Source organism: Lithohypha guttulata (assembly GCF_036872675.1).
Source record: "Lithohypha guttulata strain CCFEE 5908 chromosome Unknown scaffold_8, whole genome shotgun sequence".
In the NCBI taxonomy this organism is placed as follows: Eukaryota; Fungi; Ascomycota; class Eurotiomycetes; order Chaetothyriales; family Trichomeriaceae; genus Lithohypha; species Lithohypha guttulata.
Window position 1 is genome coordinate 181,680 of NW_027042757.1, and position 21,580 is coordinate 203,259.

At 49.1% G+C, this 21,580-nt stretch overlaps 10 protein-coding genes across 10 annotated transcripts; 6 read left to right on the forward strand and 4 right to left on the reverse strand.

The window, feature by feature from the left end:
* Positions 1-405: 405 nt before the first annotated feature.
* LTR64_008197 (uncharacterized protein) lies at positions 406-1,107 on the forward strand (the record flags this gene model as incomplete). The annotated part of the gene is made up of 1 exon (XM_064902512.1): positions 406-1,107. The coding sequence occupies one exon, from the start codon at positions 406-408 to the stop codon at positions 1,105-1,107; it is 702 nt and encodes a 233-aa protein (XP_064750988.1).
* A 59-nt stretch (positions 1,108-1,166) lies between these two features.
* SPT14 (Phosphatidylinositol N-acetylglucosaminyltransferase GPI3 subunit) lies at positions 1,167-2,650 on the reverse strand (the record flags this gene model as incomplete). The annotated part of the gene is made up of 2 exons (XM_064902513.1): positions 1,167-1,243; positions 1,336-2,650. 2 exons carry the CDS (start codon positions 2,648-2,650, stop codon positions 1,167-1,169), a joined length of 1,392 nt encoding a protein of 463 aa, XP_064750989.1.
* A 271-nt stretch (positions 2,651-2,921) lies between these two features.
* On the forward strand, positions 2,922-5,348 carry DBP6 (ATP-dependent RNA helicase dbp6; the record flags this gene model as incomplete). Its single annotated transcript, XM_064902514.1, has 1 exon — positions 2,922-5,348. The coding sequence occupies one exon, from the start codon at positions 2,922-2,924 to the stop codon at positions 5,346-5,348; it is 2,427 nt and encodes an 808-aa protein (XP_064750990.1).
* A 558-nt stretch (positions 5,349-5,906) lies between these two features.
* LTR64_008200 (uncharacterized protein) lies at positions 5,907-7,976 on the reverse strand (the record flags this gene model as incomplete). The annotated part of the gene is made up of 2 exons (XM_064902515.1): positions 5,907-6,095; positions 6,144-7,976. The coding sequence occupies 2 exons, from the start codon at positions 7,974-7,976 to the stop codon at positions 5,907-5,909; spliced, it is 2,022 nt and encodes a 673-aa protein (XP_064750991.1).
* A 1,588-nt stretch (positions 7,977-9,564) lies between these two features.
* On the reverse strand, positions 9,565-11,075 carry sif3 (Sad1-interacting factor 3; the record flags this gene model as incomplete). The annotated part of the gene is made up of 2 exons (XM_064902516.1): positions 9,565-9,911; positions 9,965-11,075. 2 exons carry the CDS (start codon positions 11,073-11,075, stop codon positions 9,565-9,567), a joined length of 1,458 nt encoding a protein of 485 aa, XP_064750992.1.
* An 898-nt stretch (positions 11,076-11,973) lies between these two features.
* On the forward strand, positions 11,974-12,832 carry LTR64_008202 (uncharacterized protein; the record flags this gene model as incomplete). Its single annotated transcript, XM_064902517.1, has 2 exons — positions 11,974-12,673; positions 12,816-12,832. The coding sequence occupies 2 exons, from the start codon at positions 11,974-11,976 to the stop codon at positions 12,830-12,832; spliced, it is 717 nt and encodes a 238-aa protein (XP_064750993.1).
* Positions 12,833-13,553: 721 nt separating this feature from the next.
* LTR64_008203 (uncharacterized protein) lies at positions 13,554-15,143 on the forward strand (the record flags this gene model as incomplete). Its single annotated transcript, XM_064902518.1, has 1 exon — positions 13,554-15,143. The coding sequence occupies one exon, from the start codon at positions 13,554-13,556 to the stop codon at positions 15,141-15,143; it is 1,590 nt and encodes a 529-aa protein (XP_064750994.1).
* A 432-nt stretch (positions 15,144-15,575) lies between these two features.
* On the reverse strand, positions 15,576-17,627 carry LTR64_008204 (uncharacterized protein; the record flags this gene model as incomplete). The annotated part of the gene is made up of 1 exon (XM_064902519.1): positions 15,576-17,627. One exon carries the CDS (start codon positions 17,625-17,627, stop codon positions 15,576-15,578), a length of 2,052 nt encoding a protein of 683 aa, XP_064750995.1.
* Positions 17,628-18,419: 792 nt separating this feature from the next.
* LTR64_008205 (uncharacterized protein) lies at positions 18,420-19,202 on the forward strand (the record flags this gene model as incomplete). Its single annotated transcript, XM_064902520.1, has 3 exons — positions 18,420-18,491; positions 18,538-18,697; positions 18,745-19,202. The coding sequence occupies 3 exons, from the start codon at positions 18,420-18,422 to the stop codon at positions 19,200-19,202; spliced, it is 690 nt and encodes a 229-aa protein (XP_064750996.1).
* A 799-nt stretch (positions 19,203-20,001) lies between these two features.
* OYE32 (NADH-dependent flavin oxidoreductase) lies at positions 20,002-21,486 on the forward strand (the record flags this gene model as incomplete). Its single annotated transcript, XM_064902521.1, has 1 exon — positions 20,002-21,486. The coding sequence occupies one exon, from the start codon at positions 20,002-20,004 to the stop codon at positions 21,484-21,486; it is 1,485 nt and encodes a 494-aa protein (XP_064750997.1).
* Positions 21,487-21,580: the final 94 nt, after the last annotated feature.

Genomic DNA, 21,580 nt, shown 5'->3' on the forward strand with positions numbered 1-21,580 from the left:
TTCAAACGTGTTTCAAGCAAATACAGAGTGTCTCTCTACAAAAAAAAAACATGGCAGCCAAGGTTTGCAACTCATCGGTGATTCTAGTCGCGGTACTCGGAGACATCTTTGAGGTATAGCAATGCCTTAATCAAGTTCACGACAAGCTGGTGATCGAACCAGGCAAGTTTAGCGGCTAGATACCCCGATGGAGATGCTGCCTCAACACCCCATAACGTCATAGGGCCGTCACCTCTCGCATGCGCGTTCCAAGAAGGAAAGAGCTCAGATGCTGAACTGCTCTTGCGCCAGGTCGAATGTATGAGGAAGTCTGCTTTGAGACTGGTACTGACCCCAGTACCTTCCAAAGCCTTGACCGTCGTTGTAAACTATTCAACTGCCTTGAGACCACGACGTTTAAGCAGTATGTCGTGGATGGACAGCTGGTCACGGCCAAATAAACAATCAGCGACACCCCCACCTCTATACCTCACGAGTGAAGATGTCAAGTACTGTCTTGCTTGTGGCCGAGTAATCAGTGATCGCAAATCACACCAGAAAAACAACGTGGTCAAATACTGTTCTGATGGCTGTCGGAAGCGCCGCGTAGGACCAGTAGACAGAAAAATAGACTCGACCATCTTAGCTCTGCTGAATGGGCAGAAAGAATCTGGTATCGAGAAAATTGACGTGAAGAGCAGATTCCGAAAAGGAGATCACCGCAACATAATCTTCTGCGACGAGATCGAGGACATTGTCTTCCCAGGCCACAGCCAGAAGTTGGCCGTAGCGAAACCTGTTGCAGAAGCCACAAAAGAAGACGATGAGGATCCCTATGCAATTCCGAACGACGAAGACCTCGACTCCCAAGGCAACCGACCGAATCCTGCGGGTCCTGGATTGGAAGAAACGCGTCGGGAAGGTCAAAAGAGAGCAGACGAGCGTGAAATGGTACGACGCGCAGCTAGACGTGCTGTGGTTTTCGGCTTTCCAATCGATACTGACGAGGCCCCTGCACAAAAGCCATCAGAGGACGGACCGAGGCGAAAGTGTGAAGCTCTCATGAATGGAAAGGTTGTTGAACCTAGCTTCGCCAAGGGCAATTGGTGTATACGATGGCGTGAGTAAAAAGCATATCGTGATACTCTCAGTGCACTGCGAAACTACCATTCCGACGATCCATAACATCAACATACCTCGGTCGATACGAGTTGTGTTCGACGGGTTTGTTCTTGTCGTTGATGAATGGCTTGCGAGGCCAGTCCTTTGCAACATCAATGTTGGCTCGTGGAGCCCAAAGTTCCAGAAAGAAGAAGATAAGATAGTCGATGATTGCACAAAGACAGAAAAGCTTACCTGCCCACACGCCACAGCCATAATATCGCTTCAGTCGGTCAATCAGTGCATAGCTTTGAACACCAGCACGAACTCTGGCGGCAGACCAATTCCCATCCGGATGTATGCCATAGAAGAACTCCTCTTCACTAATGGCTCCGGTGATGCCGTCATAGACACGTTCAGTTCGCAGTGCCACATCGGTCCAGGAATACATCATTCTGACTTGATCATGAAATCTTTCTGTCTTGACACTACCGGAGCGTAGTTTGGCTATTGCGCTGCCTGTGGCTCTGACTAGGTCGTCCTCTTCTGGCTTCGCAAACGTGGTCATATGACGAGGTAGGACTTCAGGTATACCTCCTACACGGGTGCAGACAACATACAACCCACAGCTAGCAGCTTCGACAATCACAGTTCCAAAGGCCTCGGTAAGGCTAGGGTGAAGATAGATGTGACCACGGACCATGACGTCCCTGACCTCCTCGTGTCGTACTGGACCAAGCAATTCAACCCTGTCTTGCAGCATGCGCCTCTCGATCATCTGCTCCAGGTCAATGGCCTTGGGACCTGACCCGGCGATCAAGAACCGAACATTAGGATCAGCTGCAAGGATCCGAGGCATAGCTGCAATGAGGAGATCGATACCCTTATTGTAGAACAGTCTGGATATAACCACAATGGTGATTTGGTCATCAGGTCCAAGTCGTCGTGGTATCGGCTGCGGCTTGACGCTGTAGCTACTGATGTCGTTTGCTTTGGGCACATAAGTTAGTGGCTGGAAATTCTCCGCAACAACAGCGTTAGGTATCACAGATACGATTAGAGGGTCAAGCGAGGCTCTCAGCACTGTGTTCTCCTTGCAGGTGTGACTGACACAGATTATGTGGTCTACATCACTGAGAGTGAACTTCAAAAGTTTGTTGGTCAATATCGAGCCAGCATCGGCAAAGCCAAAGAGAGAATGATCAGTAAAAACAGTCTTCAATCCCATTGTCCTTGCATGTAAGATTGCTTCATGGCACAAACTGCTTAGACTGCCATGCCCATGTACAATCTCAATCCGTTCCCTGAGCACAATGTTCCTGAACATAGGAAAAAATGAGAAAACAGTTGGGAAGCTTGTCTCTCTGTAGATGACCAGGAACGGTACATGATAGACTTTTAGGCCATTCGTCAGGTAGTGTACTCCAGTACGGCCTTTGTATGCATGAGTGATAACCACGACTTTGTGACCTCGATCGATCAGTTTCGTGGCAAGCTGGTAGATGTGACTTTCGACACCTCCTGGTTGGGGAAAGAAATAGTCCGACACCATGGCGATGTTGTAAGGCATCTTGTAGGGGTGGTCTTGAACAGCCGCTCTCCTCCCAGAATCGCGACAGCCATGGGGTGTATTTGCTACGGCTCAATTGCTGCTATAGTTTGCAGGTATAGCGCCTGAAGTGGTTGTTAGGCAGTTGTTGACCTCCTTTACGAAGTATTGTGGTAGATGAGTTGCGGGAGTGGCATACAGGTCGACCGTAAATTTTCTTATCGATAAGTCAAGAAGTAGGCGACAGCAAAAGTCAGTTGGAGAGCAGGAGGAGTTGGACGATTACCTAGGCATGTCACAGTTCTACGCTCGATATATACCGCCAAGTACGGTCACGAAGACTGCGACCGGACCTGAGGTGAATGAGCGGAATGCCAGTCATACATCGTCCAAATCGAAGCACCAGAATAAGAAGCGCAAGCTAGAAGTCGATCATGATGGGGACGGTATCCTTGCACGGTACAGTGCGACGGGAAGTTCGCGTCAAACAGGTCAGAAAGGCAATATAAAGAACACAAGACTTCGACCTAAGAAGGACAAAGATGTACAGGTCTTGTCTAATGGGCAACCAGAAGACCATTCTGGTGTAGAAAAGAAGTCCTCTGAGCACAAGCGCTTACAGCCTCCCGACTCCATTGCGACCGTGGAAGACGACGAGGCGACTGTATCTAAGCATGTTAAAGTGCTATCAAGATTCAAAGACTCCAAAGCAAGAGCAACTAAGGAAAAGACGGAAGCTGTGAACGGGGAAAAGGCTTCTCAAACCAATGTTCATCCTGAGCGCCTAGATATGGTCCACGATCTCGAACCGATCCCTCAACCTAAGCCTACGCCTGTCTCTCAAGCGAAGCATACATATTCTACAGCACCAGAATGGTTGAGAACCCCTGTTCGCGCCGACCAGAATAATCGCGTCAAGTTTGAGGCTTTAGGACTAAACAAGGTGTTACTTCGAAACGTCCAAGCGCAAGGAAAAGAGGAGGCTTTACCAGTGCAGTCTGCAGTGTTACCTCTGCTACTGGACAAATTTCTGGAACAAAGAAGGGATCTCTGTGTCGCAGCTGCAACAGGCTCTGGCAAGACACTGGCTTATGTCTTACCTATTCTGAACGACCTTCAATCACGAAAGATAACACAATTACGGGCCGTTGTTGTAGTCCCTACTCGAGCTTTGATCAAGCAGGTGGTACAGACATTCGAGTCATGCTCCACAGGCATCGATGTCAAGATAGGCACTGCTGAGGGCAGTAACACGCTTGCGGAGGAACAACGTCAGCTGGTCGAGGAGAAATTGGTTTACCATCCCAGAGAGTATCACAGACAACTACGAGCTCCTGTTGACTGGGCAACTTTCTCATTGAAGGATATCATTGACCGAGCAATGAAGAAAGATCTATTAGAAAGTGTTGGCTATGTCACGGAGTACAGGTCCAAGGTCGACATTCTGGTGTGTACGCCTGGCAGACTTATCGAGCATCTCCAAACTACAAAGGGCTTTAACATGGACGATGTGCATTGGTTCGTGGCAGACGAGGCAGATCGCCTGTTGAACGAAAGTTATCATGAATGGCTTGATGCCGTCCTGCCTGCTCTGAAGTCCCAGAAGGCGACTGAACAGAGAGATCAGTTGCTGCGACATATGTATATGGACGTCCCAGACCGAGTAGTGACCAAGCTCTTACTTTCCGCGACGATGACAAGCGATATATCACAACTGCTGAGTCTGGAGCTGAGAAATCCGAAACTAGTGGTGGTTGAGAACACAGTTTCCGAGGATAATGTCATGGGTCTCAATGAGGAGGCTGAATATAATCTTCCTTCCCAACTGTCAGAATCTGCGCTTACTTTCAAGGACAGTGAAAACAAGCCAATATACCTCGTGGAGTTGCTCAATCATCACATCTTCGACCAGCAGACAGTGCCAACGGCCTCAACTTCCAAAGCACGCGATAGTCCTCAGGGCAAAGACGATCTCGGCTCTGCAGAATCTTCCAGTAGCAGTGACGACGATTCGAGCTCGACAACATCTGATGCAGCAGACGATGCAAGCAGTGTCTCGTCGCTATCGAGCTCTTCCTCCGATTCCAGTACATCTTCGATATCCGACGATCTCAACCACGATCCCCTGACCAAGCCTCCACCAAAAAAGTCACGACTCCACCCACAACCACGAGTATTGATCTTTACCAAATCCACCGAATCAGCGCACAGGCTCTCCCGACTTCTAGCCCTCCTATTACCAGACCTCTCCTCCACCATCGCGACATTCACCCGCTCCTCATCCTCCTCCACATCCGATCGCAAAGCAAACAAAGCCTTCCTTCGCACACGCACAAAAATCCTACAATCCTTCACAAAAGGTACGACGCGCATCCTCGTTTCCACCGACCTAGCAGCTCGAGGTCTGGACATACCACACCTCGAGCATGTCATCAACTACGATGTCCCCGCCAGCGCTCTCACCTACGTTCACCGCGTCGGCCGAACAGCACGTGCAGGTCTAGCAGGACAAGCATGGACACTGGTCGAGCACAAACAGGGGAAGTGGTTCTGGGAAACGATAGGTGGGAAAGGCACGAAACAGGGAGAAAAGAAAATCATTGGGAGGGGGAACAGGCAGATCCAGAAGGTCAATATTGTGATTGACAAGGGGGAGTGGGCAGATAGATATGAGCAGGCACTTGGACAGCTGGGTGAAGATGTGAGAGGTCATGTATAGTCAGCTAGCCGACTACGTTTCAACCAGTGTGCGATGACGATATTATAGTCGTCTGCTATGCTACTTCACTGCTTTCTGGGATCTTACTTCGTTACTAGGTCCTGTGTTGATTCGTTAGCTACCGTTCTATCAAATCTCTGCACCAGTAGGCATGGTCTCTAATAATAGTCATCTATTCGGAGAAGGTACGATCAGCGTATCAACAGCTCTTCTAGACTGCATAAATATACACAAGCTCGTGTGTGGTATGGTTTGACCTTGATATATCGATATACCACTACTATGCGAACATACGCGTTGTTTGTCATTGGCCATGAACAGAGAGAAGCGTCACTATATGATTCAAAAGAAGTCATAGAGGAAGAGATTTCTTTTTTGATATCCAACGTATAGATAGCAGAGCATCAGATCGAGATGTACATGGGTATATAGATCGTGGCAGTATCACCGAGATCCTTCTCTTAGCCTGTCGTCAATGTCTCCTGCCCATCATCACATCTAGTGTATACAGTGTCTCTCGTTTACTCATACAGAGATACAATCACCACATCCTTACATTTAGGATGCGATCAGTGCTTGACCCTGAGCCTGGACAATCAGACCAGCAACAGCTGCGGAACTGAGTGTCGAGACAACACCAGAGAAGAGCGCTGACAGAGCGACTTTCGCGACATCACCAGATCGACTTGGTGCAATCTGAGAAAGCACACCGATTTGAGTACCGAGCGAACCGAGATTACCAAACCCCTGTGAGGGAGTTAGCATGATAAAACGAAGTAGGTAAGTAGTACTTACACAAATGGCATACGTAGCAATGAGTCGAGATCGAGGGCTGAGACCACTGTATGCGTCCGATTGGAGGGTGGTAAAAGCCACGAACTCGTTAATGATGACCTTGACACCAATGAGCTCACCGACGGCGCGAAGATCCTGTCGAGGTACACCGAGCAAGAAAGCGACCGGATAGCAGATATAGCCCAGAATGAGTTGCAGTGTAAGTCGTGGCTCCTCAATGTTGAAGAAGCGACCCCACCAACCAAGAAGAGCATTGATAAGGCCGACAAGAGCGATGATGCAGAGCAAAGTAGCGATAATCATACCAGCAATCTTGATACCTAACCAAGCACCATTTGCAAAAGCATGGAGCGCGTTGGCAGCCTTGTGCTCGTCATCATCTGGAACAACGACTCGGCCGGACGTAATAGTCTCTTCAGTCTCTGGATATCTCATCTTTGAAACGGCCAACGAGGCGGGAATGGACATGATGCAGGAAGATACCAGAGCCTGAGGGCTGAGACCAAGACCGATGTAAGCGACCAAGACGGATCCAGCAATTGTTGCGAAACCACAAGTCATCACTTGATGGATTTCGGCAAGAGTGAGATGTGGTACGAAAGGTCGGACCAGCATGGCAGATTCACCTTGACCAATGAACGGAGTTGCTGACGCGACAACGGCTTCAGCACCGGAAACACGAAGAGACCAGTAGAAGAAAGTCGCGAATTTGACGACAAACCACTGCAGCAAACCACTATAGTAGAGGAGCTGGACAAGGGCGACGAAGAAGATGATGGGTGGAATGACACCAATCAAGAAGTATGGCAGCTGTGTGACATCTTCGGAGGTAAGGAAGGCAGTGCCCTGTTGAGCGAAACCCAAGAGTTGTCGAGCAAGGTATGAAATAAAGTTGAAAATATCGTAGCCGGCTTGAGTCCTGAGCACGAAGAGCGCAATGATAAATTGTGAGAGCATACCACCAATGACGGTATGCCACTGAATGCGTTTCCGATCGCGAGAAGTGACCCAAAGCAACGCAATCATTACAATAAGGCCAAACAGCGACACGGCTCTGTTTGCCCGTGTGTTGTCCTCGTACTCTGAGGAGGCAAAGGTTGCTACCAGGATTATGGCGAAAGTGCCAGCTGCTGCCAAAGGTTGGTGCAATTTCTTCGGGATCATGTCATAGATGCGCACACAAGTATTGTTCCACACGAAGGCCATAGGTCTCAAAACATACTTGTTTGCTGAAATGTGGAAAGTGATTAGTCGCAATGTGATCGCAAGGTAGACCAGGAAGGGTTTCAGCCATCCCAGGGTGTCGTAGCGGTGGTAGTATAGACCGACGATCCACCAAGCTGTGAACAAGCACCATATGCCTAAATGGAAGAAAATTCGATACCTCCTGTAAAAGGAAGAAAATCTGTGTTTCTTGCCATCACCCTCTTCGCTGGAAAGACGGGTTGGGCTAACGACACCTTTCTCAGCATCGGTCATACCCACCTCTTTCTCATTGCGCAATTTGTGTGCCGAATAGTCCTGGGATGGTCTTGCGAGGAGATCGCGATCGCGCGTCTCACTACCTGTTGCGTAGACAACAGGCTCGTTCTTCTCTTGGGCTATCGAAGCTCGAGGACCGTGGTGAAGGTGACCATGTTGGTGCTCATGCGAGAAATGGAGAGCCAAGTCAGGATTGGCATCGACGCCATGTTGCGAGGAGGGATTGTGTCCGTGCGCTGGCAGAGAACCGTGGTTGGGAATCGTCCCGGCACGAGCTCCGAGCACGTCGGGAGTGTGGGTAGCAGGTTGATTGACCACCTGTGGGTTTGTCTCTTTCTCTGTCCCGTTCATCGTGGCTCCCTCCTGGTGTGCGGGTCGTCAAGATACTTGGACAGTAAAGTGCTTCTAACAAAAGCCAAAAACAGGAGCAAGACGGGAATAAAGGCAAGTAAAGTAGTAATCAGAGCCGCTGACATCTGAATTGTAATTTGAGACTAGTGAACTTGGAAGGGCAACAGCAAAGATAAGGAAGGAGCAATGCAGGGTTCTAGGACAAAAGCAGATCGCACGGCCGAGAGCTGACAAGTGCTTCTCGTTGGCGGCAGGCAAGAGGGGACCTGGAGAATGGTCTTGGGAATGATATCGCATGCTCTTTCGATTCGATGAGTGGAGCTCCCCAATCGTCGAAAACTTTTGGAGCAAGCGGCGAACTCTGCTGGTTGGCTCTGTGAATGGTCAGACTGTGAAGTGGACTGTTGGAGTGGTATAACCAGGTGCAACCTCGCTATCCGGAGACCTGTCACTCCATGCGCCGATTTCAGGTGGCACAAGAGATTCTGGACCGATAGACACACGGATTCGAAATTGACCTGCCAATCAAGCGGGTGCCTGCTGGACTGTCTCAAGTCTGGGCTAGTAGTTAAGAGGTACTTTAGTAGAGACACCTAATCTGACCCATCAATGCTTTTTCGGCGCAAGAGTAAAATACAGTTTTGTGCACGGACATAAACTGGAACCAAGACTTGTGGCCACAATGCGAGGCTTGAAGATCTGCCCGCCTCCAGTTGGTCTTGGCACCCCACTACGGTGTTCGGCACGGTCGCACACTCTTTTATTATTCGTGTGTGACCTCCATCACCAGTTTAGTATCCATCATAGTTGTATACGATCAGCATTCCTAGTCCTCCTGGGGTAACTTCGTTCTGCTGACTTCGCTGCTGATCATTCTCGAAATCCATGACCTGTTGCAACCCCATCTCCAGATCAATTCGAACTTCCATCTCTGGGGCCCGAGCACGTCTCCCCCGGTCGCGTGGCAACTGGGTGTTTGTAGCATTGTGACCCATCCGCACGAGATCCCACACCAGCCTAACAGTAAACAATTGCAGTGCTTGCTTGCTTGCTTGCTTGCTTGCTTCAAATGGTGGAAACACTAAAATTGATGCACGTTGCAATAACGAAGGTGGAGACTGCTAACGGACCCTGTACGCGCGCTATGGCACGAGGTATATCCATCTGAGGCTTTCTTACTGGTCTGCGCAATTGTCGTTATCAAAACGCGACCCTCGACATCCCGGCGACACCGAATCCAGTCATTCGCATTGCTGTCAGAATTTATAGCTATCGCAACACGAATGCTGATTCATAAAGTGTGACAAGCTTCTCATACAGTAAGCGATAAATCAGATGTGTTACTAAAAAGTCAAAGCCCGAACGCTCAATAAGAGAGTGTTTTTAAATTAAGGAATAAGGCAAGCCTGTCAGTGAAAGAGGTCGGCGTCATGCAAGCTGTCGCAAATTGTGTATGCAAAGCCAAGAGATAGTGTATTACGATCGTCCCATTTACTCCTCGCTAAGGTGAGTCGTCTAGGCACAAATAAGTCGAAGCGATAGAGACATTGGCGAGAGAGTTCAGTGTGCGCCTGTTTCCGCCGGCTGCTCAAACAAGCTCGTGTGATAGTGGCAATGGGCAGGAGACCATGGGGTTCCTGCCCCCATGATGGCCACCTTTAGAGGTTAAGATACCGAATCTTAGGATTACCTCGGAACAGGTGACCAGAATCGATATGCCAATCAAAACAATTATGATCCAAGTAATGCGGGACATTTTGTTGTCAGAGACGTAGTCGGATAGAACTTCGGCTAGATCCAGGAAGACCCGGCATCGTTCGTTCAATACTTGAATCCGCGGTTTGATCTCCAGATATTCCGTTAGCGCACTATACAGTGGATGCAACGTTGGCTCGTCTTCCCAGATAAGGTTCGGGGTATCAAGGACGTTCGATGCTGGACCATGGGGTTAGTGCTTCCTGCGGGATGCAACAGGCATTTTGACTCACATAAATTAACGTCCACGCGACTCTTGAACAACCCTCCAAGTAGCTTGATAACTTCCTCGCGTTTCATGCCCAGCTCACCGGTCTTGGCAAGTCGAGATGGAACATCTTTCGCTTCCTCCATCTGTTCAGCCATGGTTTCCTCGAAGAAAGACAGCTTAGTGCTCTGTGCGATTGCATGGCTGATAGCTAGCTTGATCATGTGATCACCACTGCGAAGAGTAATCATATCGTTGTATATCCTAGGTCTTGATAGCTCATTGTTGTACTCGAAGTGAAATTCTTCAGTTTCAAAATCCTCTTCATCGAGCGGGTTCGTGGTTAGGGAGAGTGGTGAAAGAATGTGGTTCTTTTCGTCGACCAGAGTCGCAAAAGTTAGATCCGCTAAGACATCTTTTTCTTGACGTTCTGTGAAGTTCCAAAAAACGACGACTCCGTATGAAAAGACAAACATCTCGGCAAACCTATATGCGTCTGTCGGTACTGTGTTGCCAGTCGGACTGGTCGATCGTGTAGAGAAGTTTCCAGTGCTGTCCCTCCTCACTCCGTTCACGTGTGGACGATCGTCGTGCTCCGTGGTTTCGTACTGGCTCGAATCTTCGTGTTCCTCTGGTATGGGATCGCCCCTGACTGAATGCTCCTGCTCCTCAGCATCGAAGTCACCACGGTAGTTCCTTTGTTCGCTACGTTCAATTGCTTCATCCAGCACCATGCCACCTTTTGCGCTGACAGCTGGGGGACTGCTCAATACTCGATAGCCATCTGTCCCCGGCATAAGAGGAAGATGGTAGGCAGAGTACAGACAGTCGTCGTAGAGTTTGGCTCGTGCGCCGTGGCGTTGCCTGATAAAGGTAGCTGTCGACTGTAGCTTGTAAGCTTGAGCTGTGCAGAACGCTGTGACTCTGGGAAGCTCTTTTTCGGTACGCCTGTGCTTTGGAAGACGTTCAGCATAGCTTTTCGTCTTCTCTCGACCAGGCTGCCGATACTGCTCATCACCTTTTGGTGGTCCTTTGTCGTCAGCACCAGGTCCAAACTCGCCCTTCTCGTCTTCCTCTTCAAGTGTTTCAGGTAAAAGCACAAGTTTCTCGGATGTCTTCGTTGAACGAGGAGGCATATGAGGCGGAGCGAATCGACCCGTCAGTCTTGGATCCATAGGTCGACCAGAAGTGGTACGAGATTGCCGTGGACGCTGCGGTCGACGCTGCTGGGCTGAAGGAATATCAGAAGCATACTGCAGTACACTATCAACTGTAATGAACCGAGAAGTTTGACGACGCCCAGGGGGAGGCCGACGTTCAGCTGCATTCGCGCTTGAGGTCTTTGCGACTATCAGTCAAGTTTATTCGTTTATGAAAGCAGATCATACGCTTACCAGGATAGATGGGCTGCGTCTGGGCGCAGGACCTCGAGTTGAGGCCATGTTGTGTCGAAGCCAAGCTACACGCGCAGTGTTCTCGTATGAGGTCACCAGCTAATTGTTTGACTTGCTGATTGTAAGATCTTGAAGACTTTCTAGCATGTAAAGTCAGTTATGCATTCAAATTAATTCGAGAGGTATGATGAAGCAGCGTCATAGCCCGGAGAACTCTAATTCTATGCCCGTAGTTATTAGTGGCTACCTCGCGTCTGGGCTCGGCTGCGGTGCATCTATCCGCTTATGAAGCACCACCATCCGCGACTACACCGACTTCACTCATATGACAAATGTCTTCTCTATGTCCTTTGCAGGTGACTCGACAACTGACATCGCTTTGGATAAAACGATTGTGAACACTGCTGCCGCTGGTCAGCTTTGAAATGAAGCCAAATGCCTAGCCTTCGAGCTCCAGACCATGCATATCGGCTAATGATATTTAGAAGAAACTACTTATGAAGTGGCCAGTGTTGGTTACAAACAGTTATAGGACGTCTCATCTGCTACTCTAGGATTTGACAAGCAGTTCCCGCTTGATGTTGAGGTGCTGCCAACGCCCTACAGGGAAGATTGACTCCTCGAGCAAAGAGCATACATAATGGCCAATACTGAGCATCACCTATTCTTGACCACAGAAGATCCATATGCTACATATGCGCCAGGCGACAAAGTCTGTGGAACGGCCAACTTGGAAATTGTCAATCCTTTGCTTGCGAAATATGTCATCGTATCCCTGCTGGCAGGTCACAGAGTGACTGCTGCAGAGGCCAAGCCTAGCAAGCAGAATTTCTTCCACAAGCAGTTCACAATCCCTTTTCACAACAAGCGTGAGGATCCTGCTCGAGTGTTATCGTCGGGCAAACATAAGTGGAAGTTCGAGTTCACTCTGCCAAAATCCAATCAGCTACCACCATCATTCTGCTATCGTGATGAACTTGGCTCAGTAGAGGTCTTGTATTGCCTAGTAATGGGCGTTTACAAGACAGACTCGACATGCCCTTCTAAGGAGACCATGTGTACCTTACCTATCAAATATACACCGAAAAGATCACCATCAATATCCATCGAGTCTTCCGCCTCATATGTGTGCCAACACCTGCTTGTGAAGCTGCCCGATGGTGGCGTCTTCCCTGCACGTCGGAAACATTCAGCATTCCAGATAGTCAAACAGATTATAAACAGGCAGAAACCTGCAGAAGAACTCTTGCATGCCACGCTATGGCTGCCCCGCTATGCCGCATTTAACGATCATATGGATGTTTCGCTCAAAATACAAACCCATGACGAAGATCCCTTACGTTATGTGCAGGTCAGGTTGGTCAAGATCGAATATCTTTTGTGGGCTATAACGCGCATCGGTTCTGGACAAGGATCGCGAGTCCGGCGACATAAGATGGCTGGAACTTTTGGAGCCGTCAATACTCTTCTCGACACGAATAGTTTGTGGACATCCCTGAGACGTCACGCCCCGTTTCGGGTGCAGCCTCGATTGCACGGTTTACCTTTGGATAAAAACTCTTTCAGTTCTCTATCTCCCAGCTTTGCCTATCAAAACATTGTTAGGGAGTACACTTTGGACATTGATCTGTTTATATCAGTATATGGAGTAGTACATAGGGTTAGATTCGAGGGTAACGAGCTAGTTCTGCTGCCACATGAATTACACTTAGATAACGACTGATGAATCAATGCCGCAAAATCATGCGACTGTAACAGGTGCCTTCCTAAAACTTTGTGTTTGACATTTGTATGTTTGCAGGTCCTCAATATGACTGTGAAGGAACGGTGGTGGAAGTGACAATCTTTGGGGCACCACTAAGCCTCGCTGATTGGCGCTTAGTGCCAAACTTGCCCCACTTATGAGTGAAGGTTTGTGCAGCCCTAGGAGTGCACCTCGAGAAATGCTGCCTAGAAATCTTTTCATCTCCGTGACCAATCCTGAATTTCTCACATTCTATCTCAACATTAAGTTCCTCGCGGTTACCCAGTTTCGCGATGGACAATACTTGAGATACTTTCACTAACGATTATTGACACCCACAAAAAGTCACGAGTGGCACAGAGTGAAGCACGTGGACCCACTAGGTGAAAACAACAAACGCGAACCTCGCAAAAGCCCGATTTTTCGTACTTCTTGTGCGATAAATTATCAACACACATCCAATCTTCTACATTATCATGGCACGCTTCAAAACCACAGTAGATCCTCGGAGTAGGCTGGTCGAGGATGTTGACAATGCAAGTCCGGCCACCAGACGCACAACCCGTCGTGTGAAACCCAAGGTTGAGACAGAAGACAGCCCTGAATCAGACTCGAGTCCAGACGTTGAAGACGAAGACGAACAGGAACATGAACAAGAAACCGTAGACTCATCTTCTCTGTCACCAGTGCCAGATGCTGAGTCAGGACTCGAGCCAGAACCAGTACGGAAACGTAGAGGACGACCACCAAAAAATCCCGCTGCGAAAGCACCAGCCAGACTTTCGGTTGGCGAAAGCCTGAGCGAAACTCCTGTACCAGCTTCTCGACGTTCAGGCGGTAACAAGCGCAAGCATGACCACGAATACTGCTTAACGTGCTCACATTATGGTAGGGCTTGTGGTGGCCGACGTGATGGGATTGAGGGTTGCGCAGTCTGCCGCGAACCTAATCGTCAGAAAGGTGAGAAGATGAGGGAGTGTTTGTGGGCAGACCCAGAAAATGGCGTGGGCACCTATCTGCAAGCTCGCGAAGTCCTGAAGAGAGCTCAAGCAGCAGAGCGAGCAGCACAAGGAAAGGCCCCGACAAAGCGACAGATGCAGTTTCTTAGCGAAGCCGAAGCCACGCAATATCTTCGAGCACCCGATAATCTCGGCATTGTCCAGCCTCCTTTCCCAGGACCTCCACCAGTGCGACGACCTTTGAACCTGCTGCCACCACCTTCAGCCGTGAACACCAGCCGATCAAATGGTACATCTCATGATAAAGCAGCCTCAGGTTCCGCAGATGAAAACGATACCATCGTTGTCAATACTCCTACCGACGAAGCTCCTCGACGGCCACAAGTTATCAAGCTGTACTGTAAGGAAGCACAAGCTAATAATGTCAACGGCAATCACAGCAGCTCAGCCCCACCTCAATCTCAGAAGCAAGATTCGCCCCAGCCACCTACAGATGACCACGGCTTTCGTGTTCCTTACTACGATCCGAACATGAACGCCTACGTACTTCCAGCTTATCCTTATTCGAATCTGCTCCCACCTTATATGCAAGACAAAGTGAGCAACCAGTCATACATCTCACCTTACGACGCCTATCCATGCATTCCCATTGTAATCTCCAACGTCAATCCACCACAAACTGTCAACTACCAAGCAAGACCTCCACCTCCCAATGCCAACTTCACCAAGCCACGACCTCTCGACAAGACCGGTCAGCCCGTCAGAAAGTGGTCAAGATCAAACTCACATGTCAAGAACGTGGGAGGCTACTCACTATCTACCAAAGGCTGGACGCCCAACGGAAACCACAAGGACGGAGCAGAAACACCACAAGAACTACGACGAGGTGACAGCAACGCAGTGTCCACTGAGACCGGAACTCATCAAGACGATAGCGATCACGAGATTGAGGCCGGCGAGGACCACAACGACGGTGCAAGTTCAGACCTTAGCTCGGCCATGGACGTTGACGTCGACATGGAAGATGGAGGCACCGAGACCACAGAGCCGTCCGAGGATGCTGAAGAAGGACACGACGGAGTCAACGGTGTTACAATGTCTGACTGATTCTCCCAGTGAAGACTCGCAAAGCAACACGGTCTGACTTTTCCTTGTTATTTGAGAATGCGTTCTTCTTTTTTCAACCAAGTCTATGCATCGCACATCATCGTATGCTATTACATCACGCATGGAGCAAGGAGGTTCTTGAGGCTGGGGAAGTGCAACTTCAAGGAATTACCATCGTTAGGAACAATAGTATAGATACATCATGTGTACAGGAGTAAGTGGTGTTCGAAAATGCTGCATAAGTTTCATACAAAAAGTGTCTAGAGTTAATGGTTATTAGATTCGACAGCTTTTCCACTGCAGGTCAAGATAATTTGTAAAGCGGTATTTGATCTCTACAACACGATAGAATTGTAGTCATGTAATTCGTAAATTGATTCACAACTGGGTATCAATAGCACATTAAATCACCATCGCTATCGCTATGTACATTCAAGCATCATTCTTAACTGGATGCAAAACCATCATAGGCAAACACATCCTTCCATGTCCTTCGCCTAGCTCCCACTCAATCTCGTCATTACCATTCTCGTTCCCCAGCCATCGTCGCCAGAGATATCCCGCAAACCCGGCATTACTATACCAGCTCGCACTCCGAAAGACATGTTCTCCAGGCCCGAACACACTACCGTCAGGCCCACCATGGAAGTAATTGGCGCCGTTGTCCAGTCCTGCTGTGATGCTTTCAGGACGCAGTTTGGCGTTATTGAAGATCTCGTTCGCGTGTTCTGCTGGCCAGTCACGGTCGAAGTATGTTGTGATGGGTGCGTAGACGGCTTTGAGGCCGTAGTGTAGTGCGATGGAGGCTGGATACATTTCGGGAAACATGGTGTGTTTGTTTCTGAATGTTTCCTCATGCATTAGGAGAAGTAGGCGGCGGGACATACGCGAGGCTGTGATTAGAGCTGCTCGGGTTGGTGGCCGATGGTCATCTGGATAGCCTGTTATGTCGTCGCGAAAGGCCCATCGTGTATGCGTCGGGTCGAAGAGTGGTGAGAGAGTTATCAGGTCTGTGATGTCTTGGTTCGTTGTGTTCGAGGACTGGGGCGGGATAGGGAGGAGTTGAGTTACTGGCACTTGTGGACCTGCGACTGGCTTGCGACCGAGTGCTTTCGTTTCCTCTTGTATCGAAGTGGCAAAGCTCGAGTACAACCCATTATGTAAAGAGGGAATGTAGAACTTGGAAGATCGTTCCCAGAGATGATCTCGCTTTTGTTTGTCCGCCCAGCTTGTGATCTTTTCAAGTAATTCCCCATAATGCCCAGTTACTCGGATATCCATCTCCCATTGCCAGAAGAAGTCGAATTCAGGATGCCTCGAGGCGAAGTATTGTAGAGGAAAATGTAGGGATCGGTAAGCCTCGTAGACATCACCGCCTGAGAAATTGATGAGGCTCTCTGGAAATGGTGGCGGATAGATCAGCTTCATTTGCGCAACGGACCACAGAGTGCCCATTCCTCGAAACTCTTCTGGTAGACTTGCTTCTAGGGTCTGGTTGTATAACTCTTCAGATGCCCAGATCGGAATGGTATCATCTTGCACATGGATCAGAAAGTTCACGTAAAATTGCCCACCACTTCTCAAAGACAGTTCGTTGATTATTGCTCGGAGCATAAGGATGTGGTAGGGGGTGTAGTGGAAGGTGTGCCAAGTCCGCAAGATGAAAGCCGTTCGTGGTCGATCTTGCAATACAGCGGCATTCTTTACAACACAATCTTCTTGTATTTGATTCCATTGTACTCCGGCGAAGTTTGGTCGTTCAAATTCATTGTCTCTTTCGTTGTCGCCACGCAGTTCAATCGCGAATCCACCCTGCTCTTCCGGCACATCTAACCCATAGGCACCGTAACGGTGTATGCGATCGTAGCAACGTTTGTCATCGATACCCAGCTCTTCCATTGATCCCAAAAGAGGCGCACTCATGCCTTGAGGTAGACCACCGTACGCGGGAATGAGTGGAGGCACGATCGAGCACGATACGATATCATCAGGTATTGGTTCAGAGGAATGCGTCAGGCCGGGAGGTATATCAGACAAAGGTCCAAATGGTTCACCTGCTTGGTCTTGCTCAGGGATATAGGCTGACGGTAGCACAATATCATGCCGACCTCGATAGTATCCTACGAGACGTGGAAACTGTTCCCGCCAGAAGACTTCTCGGCTACCACGATAGACTGATTTACCAAGAGGTATCGGTCGCTCATCGTCGAAGGCCGTGTCTTCTCGTAAGCTGCGAGCGGACCAGACATATCCTGTCGTTGTCGCGGAGACCAAGATCACTAGTAGAAACAGGGCAGCGCAGACGAGCCATGTTGCTTTGCGCGGACTGAAACTGGAGAGACTGGCTTGCCGTCGATGACCTGATCGCGGCGATTCTGAAGCTAGAGGGAAGTATTGAACATTCTTGTGCGTGGTGTCGCCGTTTTTGAGGGACAGCAACTGATCGACTTTGTGCGACAGCTGCTGCGAAACGGACTCGAGCATTGGCGTGGCCACGCGACAGCAACTTCGGGCACGTGCGTCTTTGTCTGGGCTTGAATCACTCAAGCTTGCCGCTCTGACCTCAGTAGACAGTACGACTGTACTAAACGCGACATTTAGGCTTCTAACACCTTCAGGTGCGCGAATACGCGTCTAACTATTAATGGTCATCTTCACTTGCTGGGATATTGTGAAGATTGTCCACGCAATCTGTAGTCTTGAGCAACGGATAAGCTCACAAGCTAATATTTGCCTACTGTCGACCACTATCTTGATGACCTATTGGACGCTCGAGTCCATTCGAAATGACGTTGATAGAGCCCGGAACTGGAGCTTGCCAAGGTCGATCTTAGGCGTGCTTAGGTGGCCAGTGGACCTCCCCGGAAAATGCACTGTGAACTCCGTTACCAAATATCAGGGAGATTCTACCACATTTACGGTCATGAGGATAGCAAGATTGCTCAGTAATGCTGAAGTCGTTCTTCAGTTCTGAAAACATACTTCCTGGTTGCTCTCAAAGAATGACTGTTCATACAGCGTTCGAATTCTAGCAGGAACTTTATGGCAGCAGTAAATCCTGAACTGCATCACGAATTCCATCCATGCTGCTTTTCCGTGAGCTTCTTCATTCAGTCAAAAGTTACTGGGCACGTCATGCCTCACGCTCAAAGTATTGCTTGACTCAATCACCTATCATCTACCTCGTATAAAGTGTTCGACAGATCATCTTAGGTCAATATCCGGGAATACCTTTCGAGTGCCACAAGAGGCTGTTCCAAACTGACATACTCCACGATGCCTACAGCAGTCGTGACCGGCGCCAATTCAGGAATTGGAAATGCTTTCGCCCAGCTATTATTGAAAGAGGTCAGCTCGTAAGTCATATATCGTGTTCACGTCTCACTTGCTGTAGGGCTACCAAGTATACGCTGTAGATCGAGTTATCGGCGATGGCCTCAAAGCACTCAAAGATGCGAATGTAGGAGAGCTCGACGTTACTTCACAGGACTCTATCTCGAAGTTCAAAGCCAGTTTGAAGGACGAAGCTGTTGATCTGCTCTTGAATATTGCAGGTTCGTGTTGACATTGCCTTGCCCGACCGGTTCACTCACAAAGATAGGTATCATGTCTGCCCACGACCAGGACTCTTTGCAGGGAACCACCTTGCAGACATTTGAAAAAGTCTTCGCGGTCAATACCTATGGACCAATGTTTCTTACCCAAGCACTATTGCCAAACCTAATGAAGTCAGCGAACCCAAAAATTGGCACCATTACATCTCGCGTTGGCAGCATAGGCGATAACACGAGTGGCGGCATGTACGCATATCGCTCGTCCAAGGCTGCAGCGAACTCCATCGGCAGAACGATGGCTATGGACTTAAAAGAGAAGGACGTTCCCGTCTTGCTCTTGCATCCTGGCTTTGTTCGTTCAGGTCTCTCGCCGGGAGCAGATGGTAAAGAGTTTGTTGACCCGGAAGAAGCTGCTACAAAACTGTGGAACAATGTTGTCAAACCAAAAGGTATGGAGTCCACTGGTACTTTCTGGCATCGAGAAGGATACGAGCTACCTTGGTGATGGATCCAGCTGGAAATGTGGGCAAAAGTTATACGTCGTTGTACCTATTCTCGCTCTTGGTTTGTGTTCATACGTGTCTCGATCGATTCCATTTTGTACTTAATTCGGTTGCACGCATGGTAGCAGCATGTATGATTGATGAGACAGCTGTGCTATGGCAAGCAGACTTTATTTCTTGCGTTGCTGTCATATGCCTGGGTGTCTACGTGACAAGCGTTAGGCCTTTCTCATTCCGTCACTTGCCAGCTATCTGGGCTTTGCGATGAGTATCTCATAAACGATCGATGTAGATGCATTTGTAAGCCTACAATCACACCATCGTGGTCTTTCGGCAATTGAGCCGCGGCTCCTTTGGAAAGTACACGGAAAATGCGAACGCGCCTTCCTTGTATAAATTTACGTTCAAGATGATAAGATGTGACAATCTCAAATCCTCACGCTTGAGTGTTCCTACGTTGGAATGCTACGCTCTATTCTACTGGCGTTTTGAGATCGTACTGTGTTGCTAAGTTAGGACACTTCTAGCCCTCAGCTCACATCGCGCACCCAAGCTTGATAACTCGGGTTCGAATATTCAGCATAGAGAAGGTTGACCTGCAGTAATACATAGACACAGTCACGGACGAGTCAGGAATCTCTCCATGTTGCACTTGTAAGGCTTCGTGTGGAATTCGTTGAGCAGAGTTTCCCATGATAGCGGTCCGCTACAAGACTAGCCAGGGTATCGTCAAAGGCATAATTTAATACTACACAGGTATCATTCGTCGATTTATCATACCAGTCAGCAATTTCATTGACGATGGCACCTTCAAAAGTCTCAACACCTTCATCGAAACACTCTCTACCTTTGCATAGCGCAGCTTCTGCCCATCATGACCAAGCTACCAAAGCACGGCCAAACCTCAACCCACCAGTTCCTGACATTCCATTCTTCACGCCCCAACATCGAGTTTCGCCAGGTGCTGTCTTCGGCAATGTCGAAAATGTACCGACTCTGTTTCAGCCTCTGACTATTCGTGGTAGAACACTCAAGAACAGAATTGTAGTGGCACCCATGTGCCAATACTCAGTCGCTCCAGATGGACCACAAGCAGGATGTCTAACGCCATACCATATCGCCACATTAGGCCATTATGCACTGAAAGGCGCAGCGTTGACTTTCTGTGAGGCCATGGCTGTGCAGCCAAACGGGCGTATCTCACCCAATGACGCGGGCTTGTGGTGTGATGCTCAAATAGACGGCCTAAAACAAGTTGCTGATTTCGTGCACAGCCAAGGTGGATTACTTGGCGTTCAGCTTGCCCATGCTGGTCGAAAAGCAAGCCAGACTGCTCCCTGGATCGGAGGTGGGCCTGATGGACGAAGAAAAAATGGCATGCGAGCCACGAGAGATGTTGGTGGATGGGGTCCTGGTGATGTCGTGGGACCTACTGGCGGTCACGAGATGGTCTGGGATGGAAAGAGCGAGAATGACCCTGATGGTGGATTTTGGGCTCCGAGAGGGCTCACGATCGAAGAGATAGATGAGATGGTTGAGGACTGGAAAAGTGCCGCCATTCGAGCGGTTAGAGCTGGAGTCGATGTGATCGAGATACACGGTGCTCACGGCTACCTCATTCATCAATTCTTGTCTCCAGTTACCAATAGACGAACAGACCAGTATGGCGGAGATTTTGAAGGACGGACGCTGTTAGTGCGTCGGATCATCGAGGCTGTTAGAAGTGTAATGCCAATAAGCATGCCGCTCTTTCTACGTGTGAGCGCAACCGAGTGGCTGGAAGATAGCGAGTTTGAGAAGGCAGCAGGCGGAAGCTGGAACGTCGATGCTACAGAGAAGCTTGCTAAGATCCTGCCTGACCTGGGCGTTGATCTGCTTGATGTCTCATCAGGTGGTAACCATCGTGCTCAAAATACGGCCTCATTCCGCATCAAGGACTATCAGACTCGCAACGCTGGCCGTATTCGAAAGGCACTGAAGGCCGAAAGGAAACATATGTACATTGGTGCAGTCGGCCTGATCACTGATGCTGAGCAGGCCAGAGATCTGGTTCAGGAAGACGGCCATGCACAACAGTACCTGCAAGAATCGACACTGGCCGACGAGGCCAAGGCTGTCAAGGAAATGACTGATGCCCACAATGGGAAGGAAGCCCAAGCCGATGTTGTCTTCATTGCCAGACAGTTTATGAGAGAGCCTGAATGGGTGTTGAGAACTGCGCAACATTTAGGGGTGGATGTCGCTTGGCCGTCTCAATTTTTGAGAGTGCGCTTCCCAAAGTTATAAATAAAGGTTGAACCGACAAGGTAGATTGATAGAATGGTTCCCTCATACCAGTGAGTAAGCACAGTCATGCAAGTTGATAAAGTACTGTTTCAGC